The sequence below is a fragment of the Vombatus ursinus genome, unplaced genomic scaffold, assembly GCF_900497805.2.
Source record: "Vombatus ursinus unplaced genomic scaffold, bare-nosed wombat genome assembly UNPS02012082.1, whole genome shotgun sequence".
NCBI classification, from domain to species: Eukaryota; Metazoa; Chordata; class Mammalia; order Diprotodontia; family Vombatidae; genus Vombatus; species Vombatus ursinus.
Window position 1 is genome coordinate 2,264,755 of NW_020951860.1, and position 16,876 is coordinate 2,281,630.

Below are 16,876 nucleotides of genomic sequence, written 5' to 3' on the forward strand. Positions count from 1 at the left end.
CTTTCAGCATGGCATTACATTGTAGATTCATAACCTCCAACTGAAGGTTAAATGGAAGTTTCTCAATTGCACAGTTAAATGAATTTAAATGATAGAAATTTCTTTTGCACTTAAGGTCAGAAAAATAATGCTGGAACTGTAGTTTGAGCTCAGAAAATATATCTACTGCAAATTTGTGCAAGACTAGAGATTTTGCTTCTTGTTTTTACTTATGACAGTATGGGATGTATATAAAAGGTAGCCTAATGTTACTTGTGATTCAAACATTAGTTGTCATCAAATTGACTTTACCACCATATAAATTTTGCATATAAGCACTGTTTTCTCTTGAAATTTTAGGATGAATTCATTCATAAATATTATCAAGTCTATCACAAAAGCTTCCCTAATTAATACATGTAAAAAAATTCTTATCATTTAAAAATTTTGAGTTCCAAATTCTCTCCCTCTCTCCCTTCTTCCCTTATACATGTGAAGTCATGTATAATATATGTCCATATTAGACATGCTGCAAAAGTTACAAACAAAATAAAACAATAAAAACAAAGAGTAAAAACAAAGTATGCTTCAATCTGCAGGGTTTACCAGTTCTCTCTCTGAAGATGGGTAGTATTTTTCATCATGGGTCCTTTGGAATTGTCTTAGACCATTATCTTGATTGAGGACTTAAGTCTTTCCATTGATCATCCTTACAATATTGTGCTCTGCAACAGAGTTTGAATGTTTGACAGTTCAGCTAGAAAAAGGACCTCAGCATCCAGTACCTTATCTTAGCAGGTGATTTTCAGAATCTTCCTGAGACAATTCAAATGGAAGTGGTTCAGTTGACTGACACGGCGCTAGCAGACTGTGCAGGTTTCACAGGCATACAACAATGAGGTCAGTACAACAGCTCTGCAGACCCTCAGTTTGGTAAGCAGTTTAATACCTCTTCTCTCCCATGCTTTCCTTCGAAGCCTCCCAAACACTGAGTTAGCTCTACCAATTCATGCATCACCCTCATTATCTATGAGTAAATCCCTGGAAAGTATACTGCTAAGGTGAGTGAACTTATCCACAGTATTCAAAATTTCTCCATTTGCTATAACTGATTGCTCCACGTATGGATGGTGGCCACACTGTTCCAATGCCAAAATATACATTTGCCTCAAGGACTATTTTACAGAGAAGCCATGCAAGAAGGGTGCTCACATGGTGGTCAAAAGAAGTGATACAAGGACCCTCCCAAGGTTTCTCTGAAGAACCTTGGAACTGATTGCATGACACGGAAGACCCTGGCAAAGAACCACCTAGCATGGGAGGCCCACATCAAAGAAGACACTGTACTTTATAAGAGAAACATAATTGCAGTAGCACAAAAGAAATGTGAGATGTGAAAATTTAGAGACATCTCCACTCTAAATGTTCATATGCATTATTTGTACCTGACCTGTGGTAGACAAGCTTGCATCAGCCTGCTTAGTCACAGTAGGACACACTGTACCTTGACTACAATATAGTCATGTGATTTTGGTCCTCTTCAAGAATGAAGGGCAGAAACCAACAACCAACTACTATGTACAATGTTCTCCTGGTTCTGCTCACTTTACTCTGCATCAGTTCACATAAGTCCTCCCAGGTTTTTCTGAAAGCATACTGCTCATCTCTTATACCACAATAGTATTTTATCACAATCATATGGCACAACTTGGTCAGCCATTCCACAGTTGATAGGCATCCCCTCAATTTCTAATTCTTTGCCACCAAAAAAAGAGCTGCTATAAACATTTTTGTACAAATAGGTCCTTTTCCCTTCTCTTTGATCTTTTTGGATACAAACTTGGTAGTAGTATTGCTGGGTCAAAGGGCATGCAGTTTTATAGCCCTTTGGGCCTAGTTTCAAATTCTTCTCTAGAATGACTGGACCAGTTCCCAACTTCGCCAACAGCGCACTAGTGTCCCAATTATTCCACATCTCCTCCAATATTTATCATTTTCCTTTCTATCATGTTAGCCAATCTGAAAGGTGTGAGTTGTTTTAATCTGCATTTCTCTAATTTGTAGTGATTTGGAATATTTTTTCATGTGACTGTTGACAGCTTTGATTTCTTCTTCTGAAAACAGCCTGTTCATATGCTGTGACCATTTTACAACTGGGAAATGGCTCTTATTTTTATAAATTTGATGAAGTTCACTATATATTTGAGAAATGAGGCCTTATCAGAGAAATTTACTGTAAAAAATTTCCCCTCAGTTTTCTGTTTTCCTTCTAATTTTGGCTGTATTAGCTATATTTGTGCAAAAGCTTTTTAACTTCATGTAATCAAAATTATCCATTTTATACCTAGTAATACCCTCTATTTGTTATTTGGTTTTTAACTCTTCCCTTATCCAGAGATCTTACAGAATATTTTTCCATGCTCTCCCAATTTACTTATTATATCACCCTTTATGTTTAAATCATTTATCCATTTTGGTATTTTGATACATGGTGTGAAATATTAGTTTATGCATTGTTTGGTTTTCCCGGCAATTTCTGTAAAATGTTGGATTCTTACTCCAAAAGCTTTGATCTTTGAGTTTATGAAAGATTAATTTGCTATGGTCATGTATTATTGTGTATGGTGTACCTCATCTATTCCACTGATCCACCATTCTACTTCTTAGCCAGTACCAGATTGTTTTGATGATTACTGCTTTGTAATATAGTTTGAAATCTGGAACTGCCAGGTCTTTTGAAAGGCTTTAAATGTCAAACAGTTTGAATTTTACTTTAGGTGAAAATGTTAAACAGAATAGATTCAAACACAGCTCCTTGTAGTACTGTACTAGAGACCATATCAAATCAAGATTGTCTATTTTTGGGTCTGACCAATCAACATATTCTGAATACATTTAATGGCACAACTGTCCATTTTTTCCATAAGAAAAATATGAGCAATTTTGTCAAATCCTGTAAAAATTTAGATAAACTATATTTACACAATGTCTTGGACGTATCAGTGCAGTAGTCCTGACAAAAAAGAAAAATGAGTTAGTCTGGTATGACCTGTTCTTAACATAGCCATGGTCTTTATGATCATTTCCTTTACTAGATGTTCACTACCATGCCTTTAATACTACATTCCACAAATCTGGCCTCAGACACATAACACTCACTAGCTATGTGACTATGAGCAAGTCACTTAACCCCAATTGCTTCACATTAAAAAAAAAAATACTACATTCCAGAATTTTATCAAGATACAAAATCAAGCTGACTAGCCTAGAATCAGACTCTCTTCTCTTTCCAAACAGACATTTGCCATTCTCTAGTCCTATACCTTTCCTATCCTCTGAGATCTTTCAAAGATCAACAGTGGCTCAGTAATCGCATCTGCCCGTTTGTTCAGTACCTTGAGGATGTAGTGTATCTGGGCTTGGTGAGCTGACTTTATCACAAGTAGTTGAAAAACTGATTTCCAATTCCCTATTTGCCTAAGGTTATCAATTCCCTATATCCATTTTTCTCCTATTCTTTTTGGTCCAAATATTGTTCTCCTTGGCAGAGGAAATAGAAGCAAAGTAAGACTTGAATACCTCCATCTTTTCTTTGATCATGATTCCACCCACCCCCGGCAGTGCTCTTATCACTTCTATGATCTTCAAGTTCCTCACCATAGCTTTACACACACACACACACACAAACACACACACACACACACGCACACACACACACACACACAAACACACACACATGCACGCGCGCACACACACACACACACACACACACACACACACACACACAAAGTTTTTCTGATGTCCTTAGCATTCCTTGACCCCTTCAGCTCATTCTAAACTTTGGCACTACTGACACTGTTCTTACAGGACAACCTGCACTATGCTTCTATGTTCATCTTCCACTTATTTTCCTTCCTCTGTACATCTTTTTTAAAAATCCAGGTTGGTTGAGAAGATCCTTGTGAATACACTGCCTTTTTTTTTTTAAATAAATTTTCCTCCAAAATCTTTTCTTTTCATCAGGATTGTTCCTTTTCATATCTTCAGAATTTCATTCTTGATACCCTGACATTTCCCTCTTGTTGACTTCCCCAGAAGTATTTTAAGCCATGGCATCCTACCTATTTTTTCCTGAGAATTCTTTAAATTTTCTTCTCCTGAAACATAAGGTACATATCAAACCATGTGCAACAATCCTATTCTTCCATATCACAAATTCCAGGAGAGAACAGTTGCTTTCCTCAAGGTTCCCATCATTTCTACCTCCTCAGGTCCAGAACAGCAATTTTTCTCATTAGTTTCTCTACCTTTGAGGGATGAAATCATTATTAAAGCAAACTAGGAAAGCTGCTTTGCCTTAGACAGAGAGGAAACATGGTCCAACACACATCCAAATGGTCAAAATCCTAAAGACTATGCTACCATGCCTCTGTTCCAGGCTTGTAAATTATTTCCCAAACTCAAGTATTTTTTCTTTCTGACTAGGTAATCTATCATATACTTTCATGACAATATTGTTTCTGCCTCTATTATCTTTACCTAAATGTTTTCCAACAAGCTTCCTCTCCTCTGGATTTCCTCACACTAGTTTATGTTCTAATATGCTACTCTATTCCTCCCCTGCTTTATCTATTCTGTTTCTTTAGAATAACATATTAACCTTCTAGAGCCGTATTACATATTGTGGGTCTCATCTCACAAGAGATCTATGAAGTCAAATTGGTCTCCTTGTGTGAGGAACTCGTTTACCTTATTTTTTTGCCCACAACTATGAGTAGGCATCTTTACTGCTATTTTTTCTCATATTACATATACTCTCTATGGTCAGTCAGTCAACAAACATTTATTTACTATCTTCCATGTGCCAGGCACTGTGCTAAGCACTGGAGATACAAAGAAAGTTGAAATATAGTCTCTATTCTCAAGGAGATCACATTTTAATAGCAGAGACAACATGAAAACAACTCTGTACAAATAAAATATATACAGAACATACGAGATAATCACCAGAAGGGAAGGCATTAGCGGTAAGGGGATCAGAAAAGGCTTCTTATAGAAAGTAGCATTAATTGGGAAGCCAGAGGACCAGGAGCTAGAAATAAGCAGGCAGGGAATTACAGGCAGAGGGGAGAGCCAGTGAAAATGCATGTCAGGAGAGAATATCTTATTTGAGGAACAGTATGGAGGCCAGTATCACTGGATTACAGAGGATCCAAAGAAGAGTAAGGTGTAAGAATAATGGAAAAGTAAGAAGTACTGGAAAGGAGACCAGGTTATAAAGGGCTTAGAATGTCAAAAAGAAGATTTTATATTTGGTAGGGAGGCACTAACGTTTATTGAATAGAAGGGTAACAAGTCAGACCTGAACTTCAGGAAGATCAATCTGAAAACTGAGTGTAGCAATTGAGCAGGAAAACCAACTAGAAAGCTATTGCAATAATTCAGGTGTAGGGTAATAAGAGCCTTGTACCATGGTGCTAGTAGTATCAAAGGAAAAAAAAGGGGGGGAAATTCACAAAAGATAGCACAAAGGCAATATATATAGGATGTGGGGAATAAGAGAGAGTGAAGAGCTAAGGATGACACCTAGGTTTTGAGTCTGGGTACCCTGACAGTAATAGGAAAATTAGGAAGAAGGTAGGGCTTGCAGGAAAAGAAAATTAGTTTAATTTCAGACATGTTGAATTCAAGCTGGCTGGGCACATCCAGTTCAAGACGTCCAATATGCATTTGGGAGATGTAAGACTTCATGGAGGTCATAAGAGATATTAGGGCTAGATAAGTAGATCTAGGAATCATCAACATAGAGATGATAATTGAATCCATGAGAGTTAAGATCAGCAAGTGAAACAGCATAGAGAGAAAAAAGAAAAGGGCCCAGGACAGACCTTTAGGGAATATCCACAATTAGTGGGCATGACCTGGATGAAGATTAGGAAGATCAGACTTTAATAAGAGTAATTGAAAGCAGAAGAACCAAGAGAGAGTCAATTCTGTAGTATTTGGGCTAATATATACATATAGGCGTTTTTTCCCTCTCTCTTTTTAGTTTAAAGCCATTTTGATTAGATTTTCAAGATTCCATGAACACAGTTTTTATGATCCTTTAATTTTTTTTCCCTTCCCTTCCATGTGTCAACTTTGAACTAACTTTTCATTCTCTCTTAGAATAAATTAATTCTCAGAGAGCTGACAATATTAAACAAAATCATTCTGCCTAAAAGAATCCTGCTTTAAACACTGTCAATTTTCTATGTAAAAGCATAATTATTCCTACCTTGTGTAAACAAACAGGGTTCCTTCTACATCAGTCTTCTCCTGCAAAAAACATACAACACAATATAAATATATGCTCTCCATTTAAGCAAAGAATCATGTATCTAGAGATCATAATCTTATTATGAAATAGAATAAGCAGACCTGATAACCAGTATGATGATTAATCAACCAATATGGATTTATTAAGCACCTCTTATATGCAGGTACTTACTATGAGCTGGGGATACAGAAACAAAATGAAAGTCTCTGCTTTTGAGAAGTTTGCATTTTAGCCAGAGAAGATAGCTTGTACATATCGACAGGTATGTACAAAACAGATATAAGATCATTTGGGAAGGGAAGGAACCAACCCTTGAGGAAGGGGAGTCAAGAAATGTTTCTTGCCACAGTAATCAATGACTATAGTAATCTACTGTTTGATAAACCCAAAGACTCCAGCTTCTGTGATAAGAACTCACTACCTGACAAAAACTGTTGAAAAAATTGGAAAATAGTATGGCAGAAACTGGGCATACACCTACATCTTACACTGTATACCAAAATAAAGTCAAAATGAGTACACAATTTAGATATAAAGGCTGATACTATAAGCAAACTGGGGAAGCAAAAAATAGTTTACCTGTCAGATTGATAAAGAATGGAAGGATTTATAACCAAACAAGAGATAGAGAACATTATGAAATGGAAAATGGATAATTTTGATTACATTAAATTGGAAAGTTTTTGCATAAACAAAGCTAATGCAACCAAGATTAGGAGGGAAGCAGAAAACTAGGAAAAAATGTTTACAACCAGTGTCTCTGATAAAGGCCTCATTTCTAAAATACATAGAGAACTGAGTCAAATTTATAAGAATAAAAGTCATTCCCCATTGATAGTCATGAATAAGCAGTTTTCAGATGAAGAAATTAAAGCTATCTCTAATCTTATAAAAAAATGCTCCAAATGACTATTGATTAGAGAAATGCAAATCAAAACAACTCTGAGGTACCACATCACACTTATCAGATTAGCTAACATGACAAAACAGGAAAATGGTAAATGCTAGAGAAGATGTGGGAAAATTGGTTGGTGGAGTTGTGAACTGATCCAGTCATTTTGGAGAGCAATTTGGAACTATGCCCCAAGGGCTATAAAAATGTGCATACCTTTTGGCCCAGCAATAGCACTTCCAGGGCTGTATCTCAAAGAGATCACACAAATGGGAAAAGGACCCACATGTACAAAAATATTTATAGCAGCTCTTTTTGTGGTGGCAAAGAATTGGAAATTGAGGGGATACCCATCAGTTGGGGAATGGCTGAACAAGTTGTGGTATATGAATGTAACGGCATACTATTGTGCTGTAAGAAACAATGAGCAGACAGACTTCAGAAAAACCTGCACTAGACTTATATGAACTTATACTGAGTGAAGTAAGCAGAACTAGGAGAACATTGTACAGAGTAACAGCCACATTACGTGAGGACTAACTTTGATAGACTCATCTCTTCTTAGCAATGCAAACATCTAAGACAACTCCAAAAGATTCATGATGGAAAATGCTGTCCACATCCAGAAAAAGAACTATGGAGTCTGAAGGCAAATCGAACATATTATTTGCTAGCTCTCTCTCTCTCTTTTTTTTGGTTGTTGTTTCTTCTTTCTCGTGGTTTCTCCCATTATTTCTAATTCTTCTTTACAATATGACTAATGTGAAAATAGGTTTAATATAAAAAAAAAAGAAATGCTTCTTTCAGAAAGTAGAAAGATAGACTGGGTCCAAGTTATGAAAGGCTTTAAAAGTTTACAATTGATCCTAGAGGTGACAGGGAGTCACTAGAGTTTGAATAGGCGAGTGACAAGGGACAGAATAGTCCTTAAGAAAAATTACTCTGGCAGCTGAGTAGAAAATGAAGTGAAGTAGGTAGAGACTTGAGGCAGAGACAGCAATTAAGAGTCTACTGTAATAATCTAAGTGAGAGTTAATAAGAACTTGAATCAAGGTAGTTGGCTATGAGAGCAGAGTGAAAGCTGACTTGAGGGATGTTGTGAATGTAGAAATAAGATTTGGCAACTAACTGGATATCATGGATAAGTGACAGCAAGAAATCAAGGATGATAAATCTAAAATGGATCAAATACTAATAAAGAAACACAGGGACAATTACTCTTAGAAAGCACAGGAAAGCAGATTTCCTGCTATAATCATGGTTCTACTGATTAACTAGGTGGAGTCTTTTTTTTTTATCAATCATAAAATAAATTATCATTAGCTCTCTTTACCAAATATAGAAATAATAATTCAGCTCTGGCTGAAACAATAGAAAATAACTAATTCTGTTCCATGGATTCATTAGGAAAAAAGTAATTTAAAAAATGTGCTATCCCTTCTCTCCTATAAAAATCCTGGCTGTATTTCTTTTGCTATCCACCTATTTCCAATGCACACTTTTCTATCGCCAAATCCTGTCACCTGGGAGTACTGATAATCTTCTAGTGCCTCTACTTAACTTTTTGGATGAATGAAAGCTTCCAAAAGAATTTAAACATCTACATTAATTCTGGCATATACTTACTGTGTTTAGAATATTTACTAATTCAAAGATACATTCTAAGCTAAGGAGCCTTTAAAATAAAATTTGACACAAATAATCACCAAGCTAAAACTATAGTCTAAAAGTGTGGCTGAAAATGTTATAGGGAAGTTGTCAAATTAATATATATGGGGTATTTAGGCTAAGCTCAATCCTTTTCACTTACCCAAAAACAGTAATTCTTGAATTCCAAATAGGACACTGACACTTGAAATTAACCAGAAAACTATGATAGAGTTAATGAAGTTATCTCCAAATGATATGGGTTTGTTTTTGTTTTTTTTTTGGTTGGTTTGTTTGTTTTACTGAGGCAATTGGGATTAAGTGACTTGCCTAGAGTCACATAGCTAGGAAGTATCATGTGCCTGAGGCCTGATTTGAACTCAGGTCCTTCTGACTCCAGGGCCAGTGCTCTATCCACTGTGCCACCTAGCTGCCCCCAATGATATATTTTAAAGAAAAAAAAAACCTTTCCATTATGATTAATACAAAGTTGTTATTAAAAACATAAAAATAAGGTACTTGCTTATATAACTAGCAATCAAATAGCTAAAATTTGGAATTTAAAAGCAATTTAATTTTTAAAGCATTTAAGCAATTTAATTTTAATACTCTATTAAAATAAACTTATGAAATCCAATTGACTAATTTATTTTTGATTAAGTTATATTTCCAACTTTTTTCATTTCATGCATGCCTGCAAACTTGTTGAGAGATCAGCATCACATTCTTTACATGTTCCCTTTCCAAAATTCTGTATGTACCCTTTCCTCCAATCACATAATTATGTGTCTTGTGAATAGATATAAGCCACTTTTCCTCTTTTCACAACCATCACCATCCCCACTCTATAGATAAAGAACATGCACAAGAAAAGACAAAGATCAGGCCTATCAAGATGCCTTTATTTTCAGGACCTTAAAACATCCGTTACAGTTGGGCATGGAAATACCAAATTACCTTAAAGGCTTACATACAACTAATCTATAACTATTTTGTTTTGAAATTTTTAGCATTTCAAGTTCCCAAGAAGCTAAATGAAACATTTTTTTTTTCAAAATATCACTCCTCTTTGTTCCCTGTCCCCTCCATTCCAAATAAAATAACCCCATGACATTTCATCATTAACATTATCACCATTATCACTTGGAATTTGGTTATTCTATACTTTCAGGAAGGACTACACCCTTTAAATGGAAAGCTATATTAGTGGTAGTAAAACCATTAAAAAATCTTATGTTGCATTTGAAATATTTCTCTTAGCCCTACTGAAGTAATTTCAATATTTCTCTTCAGTCATTTTCATCCAATTCTCAATTCTAAGCAAACGCAGATATTCTAGGGAGCTTGAAAACAGAAGCCAGTATTTCTCAAATTATGTATATACACATGACCAAACCCTTCTAATTTATTCTTAATATTGCATGAATATAAAGTACAGTGTTGCATGTTTTAGAAAAAGTTTCTTTGACCTTAACATGTCTGGCTATTGTTGCAGAATATGCAATTCAACAATGAAGAACTTTATAAATACTAAACATTCAATTGGTCTTTTTTTCATGTTGTAAGCATAGGTAGAAAGGTCAGGAGTTCAGTCCCAAAATTGATTTATTACATCATTTTGGATAAGACATTCCAATGGTTGTGCTCTTTCTTTAACTGTCAACTTCAGGTCATAATGCTAACTTATGGAAAATAAGATTACATTTGTAAAGCAGCTTTTAAAGTGCTCTAAGCCCTCAAGCTAAAAAAAAAAAAAAAAAAGAAACAATAGAAATATCAGTTTTAATCTTTCTTTGGAGAAACTCATTGTTCTTAAGAAACAGTAGTATTTCCTAAAAGTAAACTAATTGTGTACTTCAGAACCTACATATATTCAGGAAATACCCAAAACTCAGGCCACTAAAATAACATTTAGTAAGTAACTGTTCTACTAAAGTAAATACCTCCCAGACCTTAACACAGTGCCTGAGACATTTGTTGTTCAGTCATTTTTCAGTCATATCAGACTCTTTGTGACCCCATTTGGGGTTTTCTTGGCAAAGATACTGAAACAGTTTGCCATTTTCTTCTCCAGTTCATTTTACAGATGAGGAAACTGAGGCAAACAGGGTGAAATGACTTGCCCAGGGTCACACAGCTAGTAAGCGTCTGAGGCCAGATTTGAACTCAGGAAGTTGACTCTAGGCCCAGCACTCTATCCACTGAGTCACCTACCTGCCTCATGCCTGGAACACAGCAGGCACTTAATAAATGTTTACAGATTGATTATTGGCTAAAATGATCTGATTGCCTCTGCTCCCCTACAGAGTACCTACAACTCTTCAGTCACCTAGTCATTCTGCTAAAAATAATTGGTTGTATCCATTATGTAGCCAAGAGGTCTAAAGCAAGTAGAAAGACTAGATACCTAATAGAATTAAGTTTACAATGAGACCTGGTAAAATTCCATGTCAGAACTACAGTTCCCAGGCCAAAAATATTTTCCTCAGCTACAATATCTGCCTTTAGATATCATGTCATGGAAAAGCCAAAGCAAGATGTTTATATGTGTAGGCAAACCAACATTTTTTTTAACTTGTTTTCTTTCACTTTTTATGAATAAATTAATTTTTTAAAGTTGCTGTAATCATTCAACAAGCATTTATTAAGTACCTCCTTGGGTAATGCAATATTAAGGGTTAAAAACTCTAATTAGAGAGTTAGGAAATACAAAAGTTATGGTTCTTCTGGCAACATTCTCTTTCTCATGTTGTTATTCTGCATTATAAATATAACTGAGAATTTAACTGGCTTGATATATATAAAGTATGAGTAATGCAGAACTGTTTCAGTAGCAAAGGTGGGTGACTTGCCAGGATTGGGCTAATTATTTTATTACTATATGCCTGTTTTTTCCCCCATGGAAAAGGGAAAATAAGTTACATCACTCAAATTTTGAGAGATTTGTAGAGTTAATATGCTTAAAATACTGTGGGATACTTAGAAAAAACATCTCTTGGAAATGCAAATAGCTGTTCTAAGCAAGCTCAAAGGACACAAATCTGCAGAAGGCAAAATACTCTTTTTAGTGAACTTCATAGCGAGAGGAAATAGTTTATTTAAAACACAATTCTTCAGGGCTGCTAGGTGGCGCAGTGAATAGAGGTCTGGTGTTGGAATCCGGAGGGCCTCGGATACTTGACACTTACTAGCTGTCACTTAACTCCACTGCCTAGCCACAAACAAACAAACAAACAAAAAAAAAAAAATTCTGTACCATCTAGGAAGAGCTTACCTTTGTTTCAATGGGTTTTGATTTCAGGTTAAAGCATGGAATCTAATCTTTTTAACTGAACTTTATTATAAAAGCCAAATTGTGTTAAAATACTAAGCAATTCAAAATAAAAATGCTAAACCACAGAATAAATTTTTGTGTTGTTCTACAAACTATTGGGACTTATCAGAAATCAAAACTGAAATATCTAAGACTTTTCATGTAACTTTAACTTATGTCAATAGTCATTGCAGATTCAAATGATGAGACACAGGGAGTAAGTTATCTCTCTGAGCAACAAGGACTAGTCCTAACAGAAAATGACCAGAACTGGGGGAAAAAAAAACCATCACAGTATACCATTCAATGCTGCATAGATATTTGTGTGATACAGGCTTTCTTGGCAATTGGGAGCAAATCTTGCCCTAAATATCCTATTCCAGTCATGACATTATCTTTTAAGGGGGAAGGAGGGAAATTCCATATTTTTAACAATGCCCAAGCATTCATTTCCTTCTCTCTTTGCTCATCTTTCCTAACCAGTCCCTACTTCTCTTATTGTTTAATTAGGTCAGTCCTCATTTATTTTAATTACAGCAGTAACTGGCCCTCTGGGTATCTACCTGTCTTCCTGCAAACTTTCTTTCTTCTTTCTCTCAAGTATTTTCTCTATATTTTCCCTAGCTTCATACTCAAAAGGTTCAAAGGCTCCACAGTGACAGAAGTTGGTGACAGTAGCAGTAACTGTTATGAACTCCCATTGATCATATGCTCAGATCATTTATAGCTAAACTATTTTTTTCTTTCAATTGCAAGAATTTTAAATACTTTAAGAGAATGACCATTTGCTATATGAATTATGTATTATTTGCAGGCAATTTGTTCAAAAAGCAGAAAAGCGCAGCTCTATGTTTCAACAGATGATATTATCTTAATTATCTCATCCTTTCTCCCAACTGTCAGGAAACTTGTATCAACTCAAGGAATACTTGGTACCTAAATTATTCAGTTACAAAGTGAAAAGGATACAACTTATCTCATTTAGACTAACTAGCCTGGCTTCAACACCTCCTCCACTTTAAATATCCAACTTTCTCTCCCTCCATACCTTAAAAGTCTTATCCTGTCTTTTCTTCCTACCTTCATTCTTCTACCTAGAAATACTTGTGGCATAATGGAAGGGCACTGATCTTATAGTCAGAAGAACTGTCTTAGGCAAAGGTAGATTATATGCTGGGGGACAGGAGTGGAGAAATTTCACAGAAACTCAGAATCAGAAGGGACCTTAAAGGCTACCTAGTCCATAACTATAACTGAAAAAAAAAATCTCCTTTAAATCATATCCACCAAGTGCTCTCCAGCTTTACATAAAGACATCAAATCAGGGGGAATCAACTCTTTTCCCTTACATATACAGAATCTCACTGCAATTTTGGATAGCTGTCTATTTATACCTCCTCCATCTTAAATTGGTGAGGTTCATTTTTGCAATCCAAGTGGAAAACTTCACATTTATCCCTATTCAATTTCATCTTACTAGATTCAGCCCTATGCTCTAAACCACCAAGTTCTTTTTGAATCCTGACTCTCATCTAGTGTGTTTAATTCTGTTTTGTGTCATCTGAAAATTTGATAACCTTGTCATTTATGCCTTTATCCAAGTCAGTGATAAACAATTTAAAACACAGAACCAAGGACAGATCCCTGGAGCACTTCACTAAAGACTTTCTAAATTGACAACAAAACATTAGGCCATGCCTAGATCACATTTCTTCACCTTTTCCACAAGAGCATGAAATACTGTGTGAAAACACTTTACTAAATCTAAGTAACTGCATATCTACAGAATTCCTCTTATCTACAGTCCAGTAACCCAGTAAAAAATTTAACAAATTCAAGAAATATTTACCGAATACCTACTGTAAGCTTTAAAGTCCTTTCTGACCCAGCCAATAATGTTGGGACTTGGCTTCTTCGTGTATAAAAATAGATGATAACTATACCTGTACTACCTACTCATCTGACAATTATTATCCTCAGTTTTATTGAGGAAACAGGTTCAGAGTTTACGTGGCTCACACAGTAAGTATTCCTCCTGCTGGAATCTGAACCCAGGTCTTGCTGACTTCAAGCCCTCTTTTCACTTCTCGTTCTACTTGTCAGCTTCCTCGCTAGCTCCACAGCATCAAACTTCCAGCAAGTTTGATTTCTCCTGACCCGAGAAATAAAGACACAGTACCAAGACCAGGCTTCTCCCTCAATTTTATCCTTCTCCTACTTGTACTTTGGGGCTGGGATCTAGTCTAGTTCTTTTTTGTATCCCCAAACAAGCCTATCACTGGGCTATGCCCTCAGCTGGCACTCAGTATTTTAAAAGTTGATTTTTTAAAAATCCCCCTACCTTGGCAGGGAGTGTTCGCTCTGCCTGAGGCTACTGTATGCGCTTTGCTGCAATCAAACTCTTTCTAAGGGTCTCAGGCCCGGGTCCTGGGGTTGGGAGTGCTGGTCCCGCCCCCCTCCCCCCACCCAGTTTGGATGGCAGCCCCTCCCCCACCCTGGCTGTCTACCCCGCCCCCGCCTCGCCCCGCCCCGGGGGTCGAGGTCGTCGGCTTGCTCTCTCCCCTCCGCCGCCCCCGCCCGCCGGCCTCAGGCCTCTAGGCCCAGTGGGGATCGCGGCCCCGGCCCCGGTGCTGGCCGCGCAGGCCCGGCCCCTCCCCCAGCCCAAGTCGGCCTTAGCCGCCCCGTCGCGGCCTCACGCACCCACTCGTTGGCCCGATGGCCGAAAGTGTACAGGGCCACCTGGCTAGCCACGTCCACTATGCGGTTGATATAGGGGTCGTGGCGCTGCAGGGCCGCCAAACTGATGTCCCGTCCCTTGCCCATTAGGCCACCAGCAGCTACCGTCGCCATCTTCCCTCCCTCCCGGACATCAACACCGTGGACCGGACAGACGCGGCCAATCGAGCACCGAGAAGCGCGAACTTCCTCACATTCTAAAAAGAGAGAGAGGAAACCAGGCCCTCGATACAGTGCTCCAGGGCAGGAGAGAAGAGCCGGGGGTCCTTCCCTCTCCTCAAGGATTCCCGCGGCAGACATCGCTAATCGACACCGGCATATTTTCCTCTGGGGATTTCGTAACCATGGGCAACAACAGGTCTAGACTCGGCCACATCTTTCATCTCTCCTTTAGCCTGGCAGTTCGGCTCCCCGTTCAGCGTTACTTCCTTCTTTCACTTTTAAAAGGCCTTTGCCAGGAGTTAGTTGGGACGCCAGCAATTAAGCGTCTTATAACTATTTCAAGTCATTAGTGGCAATATAAAGATGATTGTGAGTTTTTTATCTGTTACCAAATGTGCAATCTCCCCATGCATCATTGTGAAATCAAAGCAAAATTGTTCCCACCTTTTCAATTGGCCTTATTTTTCATTAGTCTCCAATCAGACTAGACAGCTGGGTTCCCTGAACCTACTCCTCTTCCCAACTCAATTCTCAAACAGCACAATTGCTGTTCCCCAACTCAGAGGTGAATTGATTTGCAACACTTGTACCTTCATGTCTCCAATGGATGCCACCCTTACCTCTGTATTCCAGATCTTTTATCCTCCTTCAAGCCTCTTCTCAGTTGCCACCATCCTTATGAAGCCATCAATCCTTGAGCACCTTAATTAGTTATTGCTGTTCTTCCTTAAATTTCCCTAGAGTACTCTTGATGGGCTGAGGCAATTCTGAGCACAACACTCAGTACCAGTGAAAAGGAATTACTTGGATTCTTTGAAAACACTTTAAGAGAGGATCTTATGAGAGACTGCCCAAGAGACAAAGGCATGGATTTTTAAATGGTGGACTAGAGATGTAATTCTATCCCTATGCCTCTTTTGAAAACTAGAGGAGAGATCATCCAGTCTCAGAGATATTGGACCTTGCCTGCCCTCTCTTCCAGCTAGACTGCTGGTGGTGTTGGCATAGTTCTTTTCCTACTCTCTGTCGGATTATGGCCCACCCCTCATATATCTAGCCTACGCGTACAGATCTAGGTTCAGAATTAAAGCTCTTTCTTCTGATCACTCTCAAGGGCAATCCTTATCTTATACTCACCCACTCATCCACTTCTTATAAAAGACTATTCCCTTACCCCATCACAAATCTTGTCCAGCCAAGCCTCAGCCTTGGATCACTCCCACTATTCACTCCTACACACATGCTGCTGTATGAAGCTGGAGAAAATCACAAAACTTGAAACCATGTCACTTGGGGCCACTACAATTATATGTTACATAACCTCAACTGGGTCCTCACTGCTATTAGGCAATCCTTTTACACCTCCCTAATTAATAATTCACTCACTACCGTGGCTCTTCCAAACCTTTTCAGCCCTTTTTAAACTTTCCAAAGGCTTCTCCCTGAGCCCACCCCTTAGCTAAGAACTTTGTCTCATATTTTACAAAAAAATTGAGGCCGTTCACTGAGATTAGCTCCTTTCTCCCACCCTCTTGTCTCATATCACCCAGATGCGTTCTGCCACTATCTCCACTACTTTGGCCACTATCTCTGTCTCACATGATAAGGTAGCCCATCTTTTTTTTTTCTTTAGTATCTTATTTTTCTCCAGTTACATGTAAAAACAATTTTAACATTCATTTTTACAACTTTGAGTTCCAAATTCTCTCCCTTCTTCCCTCCCCACCCCCATTGAGAAGGCAAACAATTTGATATAGGTTATACATGTGTAGTCATGCAGAACATTTCCATAATAGTCATGTTGTGAAAGACTAACTGTATTTTCTTC

At 37.6% G+C, this 16,876-nt stretch overlaps 1 protein-coding gene across 2 annotated transcripts in view; it reads right to left on the reverse strand.

The window, feature by feature from the left end:
- DCP1B (decapping mRNA 1B) overlaps positions 1-15,208 on the reverse strand; it is a 79,365-nt gene extending 64,157 nt beyond the window's left edge. Inside the window, exons 1-2 of one of the 2 annotated variants that reach the window (XR_003568683.1) lie at positions 14,851-15,208; positions 6,257-6,297 (exon numbers count right to left, since the gene is read on the reverse strand). Coding sequence is in view for 1 of the 2 variants with exons in the window: in XM_027857288.1 (XP_027713089.1) it covers positions 6,257-6,297; positions 14,851-15,186 (377 nt within the window). In the remaining variant the exon portion in view is untranslated. The remainder of the gene's footprint in view (positions 1-6,256; positions 6,298-14,850) is intronic. The other variant, XM_027857288.1, reaches the window with a different exon arrangement.
- Between the last annotated feature and the right edge of the window lie 1,668 nt (positions 15,209-16,876).